The sequence below is a fragment of the Aegilops tauschii genome, chromosome 4, assembly GCF_002575655.3.
Source record: "Aegilops tauschii subsp. strangulata cultivar AL8/78 chromosome 4, Aet v6.0, whole genome shotgun sequence".
Lineage (NCBI taxonomy): Eukaryota > Viridiplantae > Streptophyta > Magnoliopsida > Poales > Poaceae > Aegilops > Aegilops tauschii.
In genome coordinates, this window is record NC_053038.3 from 16,371,381 (window position 1) to 16,392,097 (window position 20,717).

General features: G+C 47.8%; 1 protein-coding gene and 1 pseudogene across 1 annotated transcript; both read right to left on the reverse strand.

Moving 5' to 3' along the window:
* Nucleotides 1-2,693: 2,693 nt before the first annotated feature.
* Nucleotides 2,694-3,479, reverse strand: LOC109741734 (uncharacterized). Its single transcript, XM_020300809.4, has one exon. The coding sequence runs from the start codon at nucleotides 3,424-3,426 to the stop codon at nucleotides 2,899-2,901; it is 528 nt and encodes a 175-aa protein (XP_020156398.1). The 5' UTR covers nucleotides 3,427-3,479; the 3' UTR covers nucleotides 2,694-2,898.
* An 8,134-nt stretch (nucleotides 3,480-11,613) lies between these two features.
* On the reverse strand, nucleotides 11,614-14,824 carry LOC109741808 (uncharacterized; annotated as a pseudogene).
* Nucleotides 14,825-20,717: the final 5,893 nt, after the last annotated feature.

The following is a 20,717-nucleotide window of genomic DNA, read 5'->3' on the forward strand; positions in this document are numbered from 1 at the left end:
CAAAATCGATATTCAAAGAATCCCCCAAAAATGAAGAGTGAAATATGATGCCACAAATTTGTGTGTACGCGTGTTGGGACTAAGCATGACCACTGACCTTGAAATCAAGGCATCAATCCCAGAATTCCTCGCCTAACAAGTGGGCACAAATGGTTGAGAGGAGGCGTTGTCGATTGCCGCCTTTTCCACTAGGAGGAACTGCGCCCGAGCTCAAAGAATCACTGGTGCTTTCCACTGCTGCGAGTACAGAGTGACTCGAACTGCGAGTACAGAGTGACTCGAACTGTCGCAACCTTTTGAGAGAGAGGAGAGAGGCGACGAGCAGGAAAGGAGGGGACATGGTTTGGCTGGCGACTTGCCCTACAGCCTGAGCCAGGCCTTGCGTATTACGTTTATTTGAAGAGTTGTGCAGCCATGCATGGACCCAACAGCACCAAGCGAGGCCCATGAAATATTTGCCCGGGCGGATCATAGTTAATGGAGCTGATAATTACATGAGTCATAGCTTATATTATATGCCAGTTCGCTAGTGAGCCCGGGCAGCTGCCCCGGGTCACCGGGTACTGGCTCTGCCACTAGATATACTAGAAGGGTTGGGTGCGTTTTGCTGCACAGTTGGTGTTGTTGGATTTCTTAAAAAAATTACTCACTATGTTTCAAAATATAAGTGTGTTACTTTTTTTTAAAGTCAAACCTTTTAAGTTTCATCAAATTCGTAGAGAAATATATCAAAATTCATAATATCAAATCAGTATGATTAGATTTATCATGAGATGAATTTCCATACTTTTTGTTTAATATTGTAGATGTCAATATTTTTTGCTCTGAACTTGGTCAAAGTTAAAGAAATTTGACTTTCAAAATACTAATACCGCATATATTGTGGAACTGATGAAATATTTCGTTTGGCAGGTGAGGAGATTATGAAGTGTGCTTTATTTTTATTTATAATGCGGTGATTTTATAGGCCTTTGTGGTGTGGTTCTGTGTCATCTGCTAACCAACGTATATTTATGTGAGGAAACTTTTGTGTCCGTGGCTGCATGTACTATATTGGTGCTATAGTATGACATGATGACACGCTTCTTTCTTTTAGGTGGTGGCAGGGTGCAGGGAGTGATACCGTTCTATAGAACCGTTAGTGCTGATTGATTTAAAAAATCATTGGCCTGGTCAAAATCGTAAACCAAATCCAAAATTGAATACCTTAATTGAATGAAAGAGTTTCAAAATGAAAACATGGTGAACTAAAAGAATTGAAAGGGAGAGCCCTTGTGAAATTGTTGACCCGGTCAAAATCATGTTGACCCAATTCTAAATTGAAGATTTCAATTAATTGCTAGACTTAAAAATTACGAAGCATAGTGTGTAGTATAAAAGAATTGAATGAGATAGTTTTGAGAAATTGTTGACCTGGTCAAAATCGGGTGATCCCATCCCAATTGGAGACCTCAGTTGATGTGGGCTACTTAAAAATAGGAAGCTTAGTGTTATAGAGGATTAGCGTTTGATCAATTTAATTCATATGCAACACATGACGATAGTGCTATGAAGATTAATGTCATACTTCAAACACATGCTAAGCATTTTTTTAAATGAGTTTTTTTTTTGAAACCGAACGCATTCTAAGCAAAGAACATGCACAGCCATGAACAGAGTAAGTACCGAGAACACATGAACTAGTAAAACTGGGGTGAGCGATATCTCATACCCCATGGTCAAGTGAGGGCTGCAGTGACGTGTGCATTCTTCATGGCATCGCTAATATCAACCATGACGTGATCAGTGAAGTAGTCAAAAATCGTGGATGTAGACGGACGGAAGCACACAACCTCGTTGAGATGCTCCCCAAAGAATGTATAACCCTTCTCTCCAAATGCCTGCTCTTCCGAGATGGAGTAGTCGTAAGCATCAACAACGAGAGGAATGACAGTTGCAAGCTTAGTTAGCTCGACTCGACTCATTCACAAGACATGACACGCCCGGAGGTGTGGCTAGGCGGGAGACGGAGGAATAAGTACGTACCACTTCTCTTCTCATGCTCCAATGAGATGTGAATTAGAATTCCTTATATGTTGGTCCGAACTTTCCTTCACTCCTAGGGTGGGACAATTAAACTCCCCGTCGTAACACTGCAAAATGGGCGTCTGAGATGCTATTTCACAGACACCACAAAATGAGCCTTCAAGATTTTTCAGAAAATAATTGACTCATGGGGCCAAAGACCACCGATAATTCAACCGGTACATTGTGCGGGGTCTTCTCATTGCCGGTCGACACATTGGTGTAGCCTCGAGGCGCGAGAGTTCCATCTTGGAAACCGGCCTAGGAGAGTGGTCAATTAGTTTGGTCACTCAGGTCTTCGTCTTGTGCATCCTAAAAAATTCATACAACCGTAATTTATGAGATCGCAATGCCTGAGCGAGTGAGCGAGTTTTTATCAAGCATGGGGATAAATATCCTTGTGGCGAAACCCATTGGTTAACCGAATAAGATGACGGTACCCGATGCGGGTAAGTAGAGCTGCTAAAATATATCCAACCCGTAAACAACATCGTCTAGATACGTCGTTTGAGCGTGAACTAATTCTGGACCGAGGGAGTAGATGGTATCACGAAGATATCGCATCAATTGTTTCTGTATGTACCGGCACTTGATTCACCACCGTTTGTTTTTCTGCTCATACTCCTATATAATCTTATAAAAGATTATTTTATTGAACTTGAAATATGCAATTTCCCCCATTACATCGCAGATCGCACCCCGACTGTACCTCTCATAGTCTCATCTCTCTTTTTCTAACAAGAAAGGTGCAAATGTTTTTGCCAACCATACGTAGTAAATTTCAGCAAAAGGCATGGAAGCAACTCGTGTTTGAACTTTGGACTCGGAAGTCACTCACACCTCGGCGACGGGGAGCAGGCCAAGCTCCCGGACCACCCCAGCCGCACCCCGGAGCTGCTCGCCGACGCCGTCGACACAGACGGGGATCTCCTGGAACAGCGACGCCGGCACGTCCTCGGTGATGAAGCCGGCGCGGAACTCGATCACCCCCCGCTCCAGGTGCGCGGTCATGCTGGTGATGGAGACCCAGATGAAGAGCTTCTTGGCCATGACGCCGGAGAGGTTGGTGATGGCGCCGTGGGAGATGGTGCCGCTGAGCTTCTTGTCGAAGTAGACGTAGTGGTCGCCGAACCAGACGTAGCAGCTGCTGGCCAGCTCGATCTGGTAGTCGCCGGTGGCGTTGTCGAAGGTGTAGGAGTTGACCGAGTCCGGGAGGAGGCCCTTGGGGAGGCCGTACTCCAGGAGCACGTCGTTCGCCACCCCGTGCAGCATCGTGGCACCGCCGTCGGCGCAGGCGGCGTGTGATAGCGGCGCGGCCGTCGCGGCGACGGCGAGGACGAGGACGATGGTGAGGGGAGACATGGCCGTCGTCGGTGTTATGGGGTTTGGGAGTCTCTTTTTGGTCTGCCTTTCCGTGGGAATTCCGGTGGGTTTTATAGATGCGTGGCGTTTGGGCACCGGCGATCTCTTGCGATGGATCGCGAGCGTGATCGGTCATGTGGGCGTATTCAAATCTTGGTACCACAGCATGTTATCACCACCGTTTGCAACCACCCGGAGTTATGAAATTTTCTCACTGTTTCTCTCTCTGTCTGATAACGATGGATGGACCGGACAATACCACGCAATTTTATTTCCGTGACCACAACATAATAACAAGTTGTTGAACGAACCAACCATGCATAAATTTCGGTTTAAAAAAATTACACATGTATGCAAGGATGTAAAGTGTATGTGTGAAAAATTTCAGGATGAAATACCTTCAATTGCGAGCTGCACAAAAAAAGCAAAATCATGGACTTTAAAGATGAACAGTACATATACTAAAAAGCTCAGATTTATCTTTTTTGTGTAGCTCACATTTTATTGTATTTCGACCTAAAAATTTGCACACATGTATATTATGTATCTAGCTATATGTGTATTTATTTTCAGAATTTTTTGAAACTGAAAAGTTTGAATTTTGAAGTTTTTAAATAAAGGCCTTCATCGAGCTCGGTCTCCGTTTGGCATTTTCGTAGTATATCTCATAAAACTTTTATTTACTACCATTAAGCACGTATTTAGAAAATCGACGTGCGAACGGCTCAAGAAAAGCCCAATCACTGTAAAACTTGTACACTGCGAAAAGAAATTGCGACCATTAGATTAAAATCAACTATGCAGCATATTTCATACATCGATTGCATCGTCCATCCTTGGCTTCATCTCGACAGTGTTGTGGAATTGCGGTGGACATTGCCTTCTTTATCCACACACACACACACACACACACACACACACACACACACACACACACACACACACAAATTGTCCAATAGTGCACCCTTTACTCCACGTTTGTATATTATTGACAACATTGCCCTATTTAAAATTTTCTGCCACACTTTCATCTAAGTTGTTACACCGTGTAAAGCTTTACCACATTTAACAATTTACTTCGATTCTTACTAGCTAGGCCCACTTGTCATGGCGACATGGCCGATGACTTGGATGCCAACTAGGAAGCGCAATCCGTATAGAATTGTCCTCCCTACCGGCATGACCATACATGCATCCCCGCCCCTAAGACAGACCCACTCCGTGAGGCCAGGAGTGGTGAGTCGGGGATGAACAAAGGGTGCCATGAGGAGCAGCGAGGGGATGGAAGAGCTCCCTTGGCAACCATTGCAGGATTTGCCACAATTTGTAGGCCAGTTTTTGCGAGTACTAACAGCATCTTCAGCCGTTGGCCCCTCAAGGGGCGCCTAAAATCGCCGCCTGGGGGTGAGCCGGCGTAAAAAAACGCCCTGGGGCGAGCTGGCCCCCAGCCGCCGGCCCCAGGGCCGCCCCCCGACGCGTCTAAATTAAAAAAAAGCGTTCGGCGAAGTTGAGCTAAACACATCTAAATTTCAGCAAACTTTGGCATATATTAGACATGTTCGCGGCTTTTTACATAGAAAATTTATTTAAAAAAGGAACTGGCTGAACGCGGAGTAGTCGCCGTCGTCGCCGCCATCCTCACCGCCGTCGTCATCGTCGGACTTCTCCTCCTTGACGCGGCCGTCCCTGGTGGACCCCTCACCGGCATCGCCAACGCGGACTGGTGGCGGCGGCGCGTCCTCGTCGTCGCTGTCTTCGATGACGACGACTCCTCCTTCGTCGCGGCCCCGGCGGCGCTGCTCGAACCGCCGCAGGGCGGCGCACTGGCGCTCCCTCGCCATCTTCAGGGAGTCCTTGCGCGCCCATTCCAGGGCCGCGTCGTCGTCGAGCTCCACGTCGCCGTGCTCCGTCTTCACGGCGGGGAGCCCCGGCTCCGTTTTCACCGGCGCGAGCCCCGGCTCCATCTTTGGCTTGACGAAGCGCGGAGGAGCCGACGAGGAGGCGCGCCGGCCGCCCTCGTTGATGACGATGCCGGCACTGCGAGTGCGCCGGCCGAGCAGCGCCGGAGAGCCGGATGCCCATTGCACGACGCGTCGGCGGTGGGCCGGGGCGGCCGCCCTCGCCAGGGGAGGGTACGCCAGAGGCGGGTTGTTGCCGCCCTCGAGCGTGCGGCCGGGGACGCCCCATCACAGGTGGCACCCCTCGCTGTTCTTCATGCTGCCCACCGCCGGCGCCCCGTTGGTGGACGCCAGCCTCTGTTGCTAACGGCGCTGGAAGTACGCCGCCCACGCCACGTGGTTGCCGGCGGCGTACTAGGACAGGGCGAGCTGCTCGTCGGTGAGGGAGGAGCGCACGATCTCCACTTCGGCGGCGAAGTAGGCTGCGCGCGCCACGGCGTCGGGTAACGGGGGAATGGGCACTCCCCCGTTGCTGAGCCTCCACCCCGTCGGCCCGGCGCGCATGTCCGGCGGCGCCGGGATGTTGGCCTCGGACAGGAGCCACGACTCCTGTTCGCGGAGAGAGCGGCGGCCGAAGCCGTTGGCCGCCGCCTCGTCGCCGGGGAAAGGTTTGGCCATCGGGAGAGGGAGAGGGAGGGCTCGGCGGCGGCGCACGGGAGAGAGAGAGGGAGGGCTCGGCGGCGGCGCACTGGAGAGGTAGAGCTCGGCGGCTAGGGCTGGTGTGGCCAGAGGCGAGGGAGGCCACCGGCTTATATAGCCGCGCCCGTGTGTACGTGTGCGCGGGAGGGAGGCGTCGGCGCACCGCCCCGTGACGCGCCGCCCGTGAGGAATCAATGGCAAGGCTGACCGGCGGCGGCAGCGCGGCAACCTTGGCATTGATTCCCGCGGGAACCGAGGCGATGAGGGCGACGAAGCGCCCGTCTCGCTGACTCGGCGGGCCCGCGGCTGTTTCGCGCCAAAACAACTCGCACCAGCGCCCGCGGGCTCCCTCCAGCACGCCGGGTTCGGCCCGGGTCCGCCGGCGCTAATTTTGGCCCAGGCCGGTGAAAATCGGGCTCCTAGGGCGCGACTGGGCCGTTTTTTCGGCGCCGGCGCGGTAAAAACGCCTGGGGAGGGCCTGTTGGGGGCGCGGTTGGAGATCCTCCAAGGATACACCTAGTTGGTTTACTCTTTTGAGTTGGAATAAGGATCATCACTAACCTCGCCAGCCTTACAAGTATACCCAGTCAGTCAGAATTGAAACCATTGTTAAACTTAAAAGAATAACGACTTTGGGCTAAAATGTGCCAGAAAAATTAAAATGTGGTAAACACTCACAAATATACAAAGGTTGGATAAAAAGTGGCATTCACTCCAAAATACAATTTGGTTATTACTTTTTTTTTCACATATCATTATCACAAAACATCTTATGATCACCGAATGAAAAGGAACAAACAAACTTTGGAGTCTGGCAAGTGGCTCCGATTACCGGCATGCACCGAAGCTTAAGAAAAATCACATGAGATGGCGTCGAACTGACATCACGACTTTTCATTCACATGTGTGATAGCAAATCTGCAGGACAACCACAAATTTCAAGAGTTGAGATATGTTGGAAGAATGGGAGTGTTAGTCAATTTCGAGTTCAATTTGGAAAGCCTTGCTCAAGGAGGAACTAAGCAGGCCCTACCTTAGGGAGCTTAGAGAATGTAAAGCTATAGACATAGTTCAAATCTCAAGACAACTTAAACCATGGATTCGTGCACAACGCTCGACGACGAGATTCGGTGTTAGTTTCTTCAGATCGATTCAAAGGGTTCAACGGCGATGACTGTGCCTCCAGGGCGGGTCCTTAGGGGCACGTGCATAAAGACTTTCTGTCAATCATCGATACTGGCTCCGATATGGGAATGGCGACAACGACGCGCCGATGGCTCATTTCTGACAACGACAATGCTCGTTTAGTGGTCCAGGGACCTCGATGTTATTTTTTACGTTTGAGGTGTTTATAATTTTTTAGTAGATCTGAGTTCTTCTAAGTTAAACACTTGATGTACAAGGTAGAAACTGTCTTTTTTGAAATGCGTGAGAAAGAGCATTGTGATTGATCTTACACGACGATTTCCTTGGGGCCAATGACATTAAAGTAATCCAACGTGAGCTCCCCCAGCCGGATACGCAGTCGCCTTCTAGAAACTGTATTCAATACTCGCTCGTAATTTGTCCACATCTCATCTTCATCTTCTCTAGAATCAGTTGACGCTTAAACAGATGTATTAGAAGGGAGTAGTTTTTCCATTCTTGGCAATCTTTTTTTGGGGGGCAAACTAGCTATTTTTCATACCTTTTTTTTTTGGCAAACTAGCTATAGTAGCTTAGTTGAAGGGATGCTACACGGCACGGCCATTGCGCGCTCAATCTGTCCACGGATTTGCATACTGTATGAGCCATTAGCAAAAGATATTGTCCCCTCCCTGAGAAAAAAATATCGAGCTGTAAGTATTAAAGGCGACAGTCGGCAGGTAGCAGAAGTTGGTTGGGCTTGATTGCTAATTATGCCGTCCAACGCTCGCAGACAGATGCTGAATTGCTGTGGCTAGTACCGCATCTGCATAGAAAGCGACGCTTTGATTTTTCTTTCAACACAATACAGATGTTTTCTTTTTTTGCTTGTCAATACAGACGTTCACATACAGTACGTGCGTGTATATCCACCCCTATGACAGTAATGCACGAGCGTACACCTATAACTTTATAAACATCTTCAAGGGACTTGACGGATCCTCAATATTGATGAAATCGCCCGAGGCACCTCATGTTTATCTGATGCGCCATATCTCCGAAAGAATTAAGCTCAATTCACAAATGAAATGAGAAGCGGCAACTATGCAAGTGGTGTTTTTACAGGAAATAACTAGTTAGAATGAACATTATCGTGTGGTCTACCTGAGAAAGTTGACGGTCATCCAGAAACAAGAAACCGCAGTCTCACGGGCGCTCCTCAGAGCCCAGGGCTTCTCGTCCGTCGGACCGTTTGCTTGATGTCGTTTGGGCCGTCGGATCTCCCTTCCGGATGCCCTCGTCCGTTAGATCGAACCGGGACACTTTCGCAATGAATGGTGTTGAAACGTTCCTGCCACCGCGCGTAGTTAGACTGCCCCGCCGAGGGCATTTTCGCCATTTCACAAACAGAGGTATAAAATGTGGTGGCTCCTGTGGAGGTGACCTAACCGTCGCTCCTCTCTCACTCGCGCCGCTCCTTCTCTTCCTCCCGCGCCGCCTCCCTCTCTCCCTCGAAACCCTAACCCGGGCCGCCTCCCTGCCCCGCCGCCGCTCACCCGGGCACCCATCCACGATCTCACACCGCCCCTCTCCTCTTCCTCCTGCCTCACCTCTCTCTCTCCTTCCAAACCCTAGACCACCTACCTGCCCCGTCCCCGTCGCCCAGGAGGAGCTCGCGCTCGGGGAGGACGAGGAGACGGCCGCCTCCGAGGATCAGCAGAAGGAGGAGGGGCACGCGGCGGCGGCGACCAAGAGGCGCATGGCGCAGCAGACCAAGAAGGCCAGGAACATGGCCATCGGCGACAAGGAGCCCGAGTTCCTCGACGAGCCGTCCTCGCCGACGAGGCCCGCTACAGGGATGGATGAGAGGATCTGAGGTCAGCCCACCCCCTCGCCTTCTCTTGCTTGTACGCCGCAGTCTGTGAGTGCCAGGAAGATGAGGAGGAGGCAGAGAAGGAGATGGTTCCGTTTGTTTATCCATCTTTTATTAGTTTGAGATCTTGTTTCGTTGCAGGTCCCCTTTGTCTGTTGACTGTTCAAATTGTGGGCTGACATACACACCACAGTGGTTATTTGTAATTCCATTTGATGGCTGGCAGGTGGATATTCAGGTCAGGAAGCTCTACTGCATCAACAGGGCTGACCCGAAGCTACCAATCAGCGTGGAGGATGCCGGACGGAGTGCTGAGGAGTTTACAATAGCTGAATCAGTATGTCAGTCTGCACAATCTGCGTATTTGCTTGCCTCCTCTTTGAATGCATAAAGGAGGAGGATACAGATTGTTGCTCCAATCTCCGATGATGATATCTGGGTTCAGCTAATGGTATCTTGTTTTGCAGAAGAAAGTGCCACTTGTCCATGTTGGTCAGGACACACACTTGGACTATCGAGTTATTGATGTCCGAACACTGGCAAATCAAGCCATTTTCCGTATACAACATCAAGTTGAAAACATTGGTATTTGTTCTTGCCTTTAGGACTGCTGCTATCAGTGATGTGTTGATGAACTGAGTTTGCAGAACTAAACATATCATGTTATGTAATTTTTTTGTGTCGCTTAGCTAAGATATTCTACTTCGGCACTGAATTAAACATATCTGATCTGGTGAACCCTTTGAGTAGTTGAGCCAAAGCATGCCATTGGCTGGGCTGCTGAATTGGGATTTCAGTGATCATTTTGGGTGCTTGTCTAGGTGGAGTGTGCCTGAGCAGCCACCGTAGCGGCACTTAGTGGTGGGCTGTCGTCGCTTGTTGTATCGTCATGACGTGGACGACGCTTCTATAATGATGTACATGCTTGTGTGTATTATAGAAAAATAAAATCTTTCAGTCTCAAAATATAATCATTTTGTACAAAAAAACCTGCACTGTGCTGGACTTTTAAGTTGCTTCCGGATACAAATTGATTAAGTGATCTTAATGTGATGCATGCGGTGCATGCCATACAATTCTGTCTGATTACACTAATGATCAAATTGAGTTTAACATTCTGCATCCAATATTGGATTTATCAAGCCAATGCATATGCTTTTACAAAAGCTGTTTTGTGAAGGCTTCAGACATTATTTTCTATGCATTTCTGGAGCATGTCACTAGTAGAAAAAGGGACTTTTTACCCCGGTTGGTAAGGGCCTTTTGTCCTGGTTTTCGAACCGGGACCAAAGGGTCGTTACTAAAGCCCTAACCCTAGAATCAGCTCTTTACTATCCTGCCCCAGGGGTTTTTTCAGAGACATTGAACGACCCTTTAGTCCCGATTCTTACACGAACCGGGACAGAAGGTCCTCCACGTGGCCGCTGCTGCCAGCCCAGGCAGGGGGGCCTATGGTCCCGGTTGGTTCCACCAACCGGGACCAATAGGCAGGGCTTTTTGTCCCGGTTGGTGTCACCAACCGGGACTAATAGGCATCCACGCGTCAGCATTTCAGGGCTGAGGTTTTTGTTTTTTTTAAGGGGGGGGGGGGGTTGGGGGGTTTTGGGGGGTTAATTTAGGTGTTTCATATATTGTGTTAGCTAGCTAATTAATAGAGAGAAGTGTCCTCTCTTATCTCCGTGCTTGGTCGACGCTACGTACTATATACGTATGGAGAGGACTAGACACGCTAGCTAGTAAGCAAATGAAGGAAACAAAAGATCGTCATGAACATATGCATACAGAGAGAAGTGATATCGACCACCTCTCCTTCTCCGAGAGATTGGTCGAACAACAAGTTCTCGTATATCTATCCGACACTACCGGCTACATATATACAGTAATTATCTCTTACAATATAATCTCCTAATTAAATAGTAAGAACACAGGGTCCACATAGTATTCTCCGTTTTCAGCGATCACGTGGTCAAGGAAGAATGCCGCCAATTCCTCTTGAATTGCTCGCATACGATCTTCTTCTAGGAGTTCATCCCGCATCCGAAACATCTAATTTGAAGAAGGGGGTCAATACATATATATATGAATAAATGAAACTCGACACAAATGATGGTAATAAAATAAAATTGTGAATATTATTGCTTACGCACTTCATATTGTTCGTCAGAGTAGCCCCGCTCACAGGTCGTGTGGCGGATAGACTCGCAAACGTAGTATCCACAGAAATCATTCCCTTGTTCCTGCCACAACCACTTTACAAGAAATAGAGGTCAATCTAACTGATAAGCAAGCATGCTAAATGATATTGATGAAACTAGCGCTTGAATCACTAGGAGATGTGCGGAACATGCTACTATAGTACTTACTTTCGGGTGTCTAAATTGCAGCTTGTTCGGCAGTCCCGGAGCTTTTGTGGTGAATTTTCTCCAAACCCTGCCAGACAAAGAAAACAATTACTTGATATCAGGAAATGAACAAATTTGCTGATATGGTGGATAATGATCGATTTAACTTACTTCTCGAGCATTTGAGTCATGTCCGCATAGTCCTGGGGATCTTTTCGTCTCGAGTCTAAGCCGGTTACTACTCCCTGCTCAAGCTTAATCTCTAGGAGAATATAGTGGAAGCTGCGCATGCATGCATAAGTCATCAATTACATTACCATAACCTAGACTAATAAGGGAAACCGAATATGCACAAGACAGTAACACTCACTTGAAGTTGTAAGGAAAGAGTATTATATCTTTGTTTTGATTTAATACCAACGATCGTAGCAAGTTGGCCTCGGCTTCTTTGGCATGTTTTTCAACCGTATATGCATCTATGAGATTTGTGTTAATGAACCCAATATCACCGATTTGTCTTTTCTTCAATTCGGCGATCTTCAATCTACATAAAATAGTGAGGATAATTATAAATACATGCAATGAAAGAGCTGACCTATATAGAGAGACTTAATGACAGAAGTAGTACTACTTACAGACAGTAGCAAGTGATCGTTGATTTATCGAGAGCCTTTTGATTGAAAAACTGGAAGAACTCCTCAAATGGAACATTCAGCAGTTCAATTCCAACGAGGTCATGCTCCGGTTTAACTCTCAGCGTCAAAGTATTCATCCCATCAGACTCTCTGCAGGTTTTCATGTACCAATCATGTAATCTTCGCATCATCGTTGTTAGACATCTTTCATCTTTGACGAGAGGCTTCCCGTAATGGTATTTGTGTTCGTCCACCTCCATGATTTCATAATGTACATCGTCGGGCAGGTAATCTCCAAGATTGCTATAACCGGCCACCATCCTTGGATCATTAGCGACGATGTCTTTAGACACCTTGAGCGGGGGGCACGATTGGTTCGCTTGTTCGCCGAGCTGGGCAATTTTTTTCCCAGCTCATCGTTCTTTTAACCTTTGATCACTGACCGTACTTCCCGACCGCTCCGCTTCGACAAATGTCTTTGCAATAATGCGCTCATAGTTGCCTTTCGGCGGAGACTTTGGTGGTTTTGTCAGGGCATCCAGAGTGCGCTTCGCTTTCACCGGATCTACCTTCTCCTCCGGAGGTGGATGTTTCTTTGCTTTCACCCCTTCAAAGAAGTTCTTCACTTCAGCTCGCACGATCTTCGCGTTCTCCTCCTCGGTCCTCTTGTATGGTAACTTCTCTGGAGTCTTCAGAGAAGGACCGAATCTGTATTGCCTCCCGCCTCTGGCAGCTGTACTGCTAGACGCCGGCAGAGCAGACGGAGCGGCTGCGGCTGTCTTCTTTCCTTGCTTACGAGGCGGAGGAGAAGGACTACGACGCGCCGGAGCAGCCGGAGCGGCGGCGGGTCTCTTCTGCCCTTGCTGACGAGGCGGAGAAGGAGGAGGCTGGCTGCTCTGGCACGCCGGCGCAGGCGGAGAAGGAGGCGGAGTGCCTCCACGCGCCGGAGAAGGAGGCTGAGTGCCCTGATCACTCGCCGGAGGAGGAGGCGGAGTGCCGCCACGCGCCGGAGAAGGAGGCTGAGTGCCCTGATCACTCGCCGGAGGAGGAGGCGGCGGCGGAGTGCCCTTACTCGCCGGAGGCGTCCAGTTCGAAAGGTTAATGAGCTCCTTCCGCCATAGGCACGGAGTCTTCAGAGCTAAACCCAGCCGAGTCTCCCCTTCACCGGTAGGGTGGTGAAGCTGGAGGTCCTCAAATCCCTCCGTTATTTCATCCACCATCACCCTAGCATATCCTTCTAGAATTGGCCGGCAGTGGTAGGTTGCGCCGGGTTCAGGAGGTAAAACAGAGCCAACAGCCGCCTTGACTTTGAAGTTCTGCCATTGCGCCATAAGGTGGCAATGTTGAGACTCCGTGATAGCATCCGCGGGGTAGCTAGCAGGAGCCGTCAAGACATGCTCCGGCTGAAGCAGCTCGGTGGAAGCCACGCTGCTTCTCTGCTGAGATGGCGGGGTAGCTTTGGGGGTAGTTTCGGCATGTCGATTGCCGTCTCGTTCCTCTAGCGCTTGAACCCTTTCGTGCAGCTTCTGAATTTGGGTCTGCTCCATTTTTTTTCCTCCTCTCCTGGCTTTTGTAACCTCCTGCGTCCGGAAAACCAGCCTTCCACGGAACGGAGCCTGGCGTGCCTCGTGTCCGTCCAGGGTGCTCAGGATTCCCGAGGGCCATTGTGAGCTCGTCGTTCTCTCTGTCTGGAACGAACGTCCCTTCCTGCGCTGCATCGATATATTGCTGAATCTTCTTGACTGGTATTCTCAAAAGCTCGTTCGTCCAAACGCACCTCCCTGATACAGGGTCCAAGGTTCCGCCAGCCCCGAAGAACCAAGTCCGGCAACGGTCTGTCCAGTTCATTGTCTGTGGTTTGATCCCTTTTTCAAGCAGATCATTCTCAGCCTTGGCCCACTTAGGCCGGGCTTTGAGGTAGCCACCTGACCCCGTGCGATGGTGAAGCTTCTTCTTCGCAGCATTCTTCTTGTTTGTCGCTGACATCTTCTTACTCTTTTCCGATGTCTTGTGGGCCACAAATGCGGGCCAGTGATCTCTGATCTTCTCATACCGGCCGATGAATTATGGTGTCTCTTCTTTGTTGACAAACGTTTTCAGCTCATTCTTCCACCTCCTGAATAGGTCTGCCATCTTCTTAAGAGCATGAGACTTGATTAATTGCTCTTTAACTGGCTTCTCCGGATCCTCCTCTGGCGGTAGGGTGAAATTTGCCTTTAGCTCATTCCAAAGATCATCTTTCTGCATATCATTGACATAAGACACCTCAGGGTCTTCCTTCTTAGGCTTATACCATTGCTGGATGCTGATCGGGATCTTGTCCCTAACTAGAACCCCGCACTGAGCAGCAAATGCATCCTTTGTCCGGATGGGTTCAATCGGTTGGCCGTCGCGCACGATTGCTGTGATCTCAAACCTTTCATCCGAGCGCAACTTTCTCTTCAGGCCTCGTCTCTTTACCGAAGTTGTGCTCGATCCGGAGGGCTAGAAAAAAGAAGAAAGACGAGTGTTAATTAATATGTGTACATACCAAAACAATGAATGCATCAATTAGCTAGTCAGCACAGGCTTAACTAATATATTTACCTGGCCGGACTCTGTTCGGTCACCGGAGCCGTCACCACGGGCTCCTTCTTGCACCAACATTGGGTCACCGGAGCCATCATAATCATGTCTTTCCTCCTCCACTCTTCGATCACCGTAGCCTGCTTCTTCACCCTGTTCTTCCAGACCATCATTGTCGTTAAGATACGAGAAGATATCACCTCCGGCTAAGATTATGTCCCCCAACACCTCTTCTGCTTGCTCATCTCGTCCGTGCTCCATTGTTTCTGCAAATATTACAACATGGCAATTATTACACAAACATGATAGCAGGTGGATATATTAGTGCAAACGTAGACCTAGCTTATTCCGGGTTTGGGGTGGCCTCGGCAACGCTTCAAGGGTAGGGGCGCGGCGGGAGGGGGTAGGAGACCGACATCGTTTTTTTCTAGGGTTTGGGTGTCCTCGAGAGTTTTGGTCGAGTGAGAGGGCCAGGGGGTCCTCCCGTGGTATAAGTTATCACGGTCGAGAGGGGGTATAAATATCGACCGTCCATCATGTCGAAGTTATCTGGGAGGGAGTTATATATATCGACAACGACGACATACATACATGGGAAAATAATGTTATCGGGGAGGGGGTATATCGACCCCCCCCACGTGTTGAAGTTATCGGGAGGGGTTATATCGACAACGACGACATACGTACATGGGAAAATAATATTATCGGGGAGAGGGTATATCGACCCCCCCTCGTGTTGAAGTTATCGGGAGAGGGGTATATCGACGACGACAGACCCGATAAAACATAAGAAAACAAAGAAGAAATAAAAAGAGGAGAAGAAGAAAGGAATAGAGGAGAAGATCGAAGAAAAAAAAGAAGAAAAAAAAGAGGAGAAGAAGAAAGAAATAGAAGAGAAGAAGAAAAAAATAGAATTTTTCTATTTTTTTCTTCTTCTCTTCTATTTCTTTCTTCTTCTCCTCTTCTTTTTCTTCTTTTTTCCTCTTCTTATTTATTTCTCCTGTTCTTCCTCTCCTCTTATTCTCGTTTCTTCCTCTTCTTATTTTTTCCTTTTTCCTCTCATTCATAAAAAAATGTTCAAATAGAAAATTTCGAAAAAAGTAAAGGTTTTGCCTAATGCATTGTTCATATGAATATACAAACATTTGCATATTCTACAATAATTAATATCACCAAAAAAATCTATGAATAGAAAAAATCCTAACTTTTCTAAAAATCTATCTTTTGCATATATACATGAACACATATATACACAGAGAACATATCTACATACATATATACATTTTTATAAAAATGCAAAAAAAAAGATCTAAAAAAAGGACATATAAACAGATATACACACATACATATACATATAATCAGGAAAAAAACATCATATATATGTGCAGAAAAAAATCGGAAGGAAGGGGGCAGTGCCGGCCTTGACCAAGGCGACGGCGGCGCGTCGGGGCAGGGCAGAGGCGACGGCGGCGTGGTCGGGGCAGGGGCAGAGGCGACGACGGCGTGGTCGGGGCAGGGCGAGGCAGAGGCGACGGCGGCGTGGTCGGGGCAGCTGGGGCGACGACGACGTGGTCGGGGCAGGGGCGCGCGGCGTGGTCGGGGCGGGCCGCCGGCGGCGTGCTCGGGGAAGGGGCGGCTGCGCGTCAACGAGGCAGCAGAGGGCGGCGACGGGGCGAGCTCGGGCAGCCTGGCGGCGTCGTCGGGGCGGGGGAACTGATGCAGAGATGAATCTGAAAAACGCTAAGTGCTTTCTTATATACTGAGAGCATTGGTCCCGGTTCGTGGCACCAACCGGGACCAATGCCCCCCCTTTAGTCCCGGTTGGTGCCACCAACCGGGACCAAAGGCCGCCGCTTCCCGCCGAAAAGAGGCCTTTGGTCCCGGTTGGTGGCACCAACCGGGACTAAAGGGGGGCATTGGTCCCGGTTGGTGCCACGAACCGGGACCAAAGGGTGGCATTGGTCCCGGTTCGTGCCACCAACCGGGACCAATGGCCTTGCACAGCGGCGTGGTGGTGGGAGTTTAGTCCCACCTCGCTAGCTGAGAGAGAGCCGCACCTGTTTATAAGGTGCGGTGCGCCTGAGCTATCGAGCTCCTCTCTAAAGCAGGCTTACGGGCCTAACCTCTCTGTACATGCCTGTGGGCCTACTGGGCCTTCTGCGGGCCTGAATCCTGGCCCATGGATGGGTTTCTAGTCGTATTCAGGCCGTGGTGGCCCAGTAGGTGGCATAATTTTTATTTTTTACCTTTTTTTTGTTTTCTTTTTTGCTTTATTTATTTTGTTTTGTTTCTACTTACAACAAAAACTTATTTATTTTATTTTGTTTCTAATTACTTATTTATTTTACTTTATGATAATTCTTTTTGCTATTAAAGTTTCTAACAAAAAAAGTTCTTTATGAAAATTATTTTTGCTTTCAATGATTTTGAACAGAAAATACTTCAATAATTTTAGTTGCATCAATTTTATATAATTTTAGTTTCAATAATACTAGAGGTTGCTTATAATGTTTTGAACAGAAAATACTTTGATAATTTTAGTTTCATAAATTTTATTTATGTTATTAAAGTTTATTTTATTTTGTTTCTACTTATATATTTTATTAAAGTTTATATTATTTTGTTTCTAATTACTTATTTATTTTATTTGTTATTTTTCATGCATCATTTTGCATGCATTTACTGATTATTTTGAGCTATAAGACCCTAAAATTGAAAAGCATTTCAAATGAACTCTGAAAAGGTTGAAAGTTGGCATGGTATCATCATTTCATCCACATAGCATGTGCAAGAAAGTTGAGAGGGTTACGGCAAAAACTGGATGCACTTCGTGTACAAAACGGACAATCTCTTTCGAAGTATCAGGATTTCATACGGAAACTCGTATGTTACAAAGGGATTTCATTTTTTTTAAACTTATTTGAACTCCTGACTTTTTGTGTGTTCAAAATGCACCATTCAAAGCCACATCATCAATTTTCAACCCTTTCTGACTTTATTTGTTATTTTTCATGCATTTACTAATTATTTTGAGCTATAAGACCCTAAAATTGAAAAGCATTTCAAATGAACTCTGAAAAGGTTGAAAGTTGGCATGGTATCATCATTTCATCCACATAGCATGTGCAAGAAAGTTGAGAGGGTTACGGCAAAAACTAGATGCACTTCGTGTACAAAACGGACAATGGTATCATACTCGTCTGTTACAAAGTTGGCATGGTATCATCATAATAGTTGCGGGAGAAAGTCTTCACTTTTTCTTCGCTTGTGTCATTTTCTTATTGCGTCGTAACCATGGATAATCTTCATCGTTTATCAGGATGCTTGGGTCAGCCTTGACTTTGAAGGGAGGAATTTCATGAAACTTTTCATAATCTTCAGACATGTCTGTCTTGCCCTCCACTCCCACAATGTCCCTTTTTCCTGAAAGAACTAAGTGGCGCTTTGGCTCATCGTATGATGTATTCGCTGCCTTATCTTTTCTTTTTCTCGGTCTGGTAGACATGTCCTTCACATACATAACCTGTGCCACATCATTGGCTAGGACGAACGGTTCGTCAGTGTACCCAAGATTGTTCAGATCCAGTGTTGTCATTCCGTACTGTGGGTCTACCTGTACCCCGCCTCCTGACAGATTGACCCATTTGCACTTAAACAAAGGGACCTTAAAATCATGTCCGTAGTCAAGTTCCCATATGTCCATTATGTAACCATAATCTGTGTCCTTTCCCCTCTCGGTTGCTGCATCAAAGCGGACACCGCTGTTTTGGTTGGTGCTCTTTTGATCTTGGGCGATTGTGTAAAATGCATTCCCATTTATCTCGTATCCTTTGTAAGTCAATACAGTCGAAGATGGTCCCCTGGACAACGAGTACAACTCATCACAAACAGTGGTGTCACCTCTGAGACGTGTTTCCAACCAACTGCTGAAAGTCCTGATGTGTTCACATGTAATCCAGTCGTCACACTGCTCCGGGTGTTTGGAGCGCAGACTGTTCTTGTGTTCATCGACATACGGGGTCACCAAGGTAGAGTTCTGTAGAACTGTGTAGTGTGCTTGAGACCAAGAATATCCATCCCTGCATATTATTGAGTCCCCTCCAAGCGTGCCTTTTCCAGTCAGTCTCCCCTCATACCGTGATTTAGGGAGACCTATCTTCTTAAGGCCAGGAATGAAGTCAACACAAAACCCAATGACATCCTCTGTTTGATGGCCCATGGAGATGCTTCCTTCTGGCCTAGCGCGGTTACGGACATATTTCTTTAGGACTCCCATGAACCTCTCAAAGGGGAACATATTGTGTAGAAATACGTGCCCCAGAATGACAATCTCGTCGACTAGATGAACTAGGACGTGCGTCATGATATTGAAGAAGGATGGTGGGAACACCAGCTTGAAACTGACAAGACATTGTGCCACATCACTCCTTAGCCTTGGTATGATTTCTGGATCGATCACCTTCTGAGAGATTGCATTGAGGAATGCACATAGCTTCCCAATGGCTAATCGGACGTTTTCCGGTAGAAGCCCCCTCAATGCAACCGGAAGCAGTTGCATCATAATCACGTGGCAGTCATGAGACTTTAGGTTCTGGAACTTTTTCTCTGGCATATTTATTATTCCCTTTATATTCGACGAGAAGCCAGTCGGGACCTTCATACTGAGCAGACATTCAAAGAAGATTTCTTTCTCTTCTTTCGTAAGAGCGTAGCTGGCAGGACCTTCATACTGCTTCGGAGGCATGCCGTCTTTTTCGTGCAAATGTTGCAGGTCCTCCCGTGCCTCAGGTGTATCTTTTGTCTTCCCATACACGCCCAAGAAGCCTAGCAGGTTCACGCAAAGGTTCTTCGTCACGTGCATCATGTCGATTGAAGAACGTACCTCTAGCTCTTTCCAGTAGGGTAGGTCCCAAAATATAGATTTCTTCTTCCACATGGGTGCGTGTCCCTCAGCGTCATTCGGAACAGCTAGTCCGCCGGGACCCTTTCCAAAGATTACGTGTAAATCATTGACCATAGCAAGTACGTGATCACCGGTACGCATGGCGGGCTTCTTCCGGTGATCTGCCTCGCCTTTGAAATGCTTGCCTTTCTTTCGACATTGATGGTTGGTCGGAAGAATTCGACGATGGCCCAGGTACACATTCTTCCCGCATTTGTCCAGGTATATACTTTCAGTGTCATCTAAACAGTGCGTGCATGCGTGGTATCCCTTGTTTGTCTGTCCTGAAAGGTTACTGAGAGCGGGCCAATCGTTGATGGTTACAAACAGCAACGCGTGCAGGTTAAATTCCTCCTGTTTGTGCTCATCCCACGTACGTACATCGTTTCCATTCCACAACTATAAAAGTTCTTCAACTAATGGCCTTAGGTACACATCAATGTCGTTGCCGGGTTGCTTAGGGCCTTGGATGAGAACTGGCATCATAATGAACTTCTGCTTCATGCACATCCAAGGAGGAAGGTTATACATACATAGAGTCACGGGCCAGGTGCTGTGATTGCTGCTCTGCTCCCCGAAAGGATTAATGCCATCCGCGCTTAAACCAAACCATACGTTCCTTGGGTCAGCTGCAAACTCAGCCCAGTACTTTCTCTCGATTTTTCTCCACTGCGACCCGTCAGCGGGTGCTCTCAACTTCCCGTCTTTCTTACGGTCCTCACTGTGCCATCGCATCAACTTGGCATGCTCTTCATTTCGGAACAGACGTTTCAACCGTGGTATTATAGGAGCATACCACATCACCTTCGCAGGAACCCTCTTCCTGGGGGGCTCGCCGTCAACATCACCAGGGTCATCTCGTCTGATCTTATACCGCAATGCACCGCATACCGGGCATGTGTTCAGATCCTTGTACGCACCGCGGTAGAGGATGCAGTCATTAGGGCATGCATGTATCTTCTGCACCTCCAATCCTAGAGGGCATACGACCTTCTTTGCTGCGTATGTACTGTCGGGCAATTCGTTATCCTTTGGAAGCTTCTTCTTCAATATTTTCAATAGCTTCTCAAATCCTTTGTCAGGCACAGCATTCTCTGCCTTCCACTGCAGCAATTCCAGTACGGTACCGAGCTTTGTGTTGCCATCTTCGCAATTGGGGTACAACCCTTTTTTGTGATCCTCTAACATGTGATCGAACTTCAGCTTCTCCTT

Bases quoted from the DNA above. Each gene is read 5' to 3' on its own strand.
- LOC109741734 (XM_020300809.4), bottom strand. From the start codon at position 3,426: ATGTCTCCCCTCACCATCGTCCTCGTCCTCGCCGTCGCCGCGACGGCC.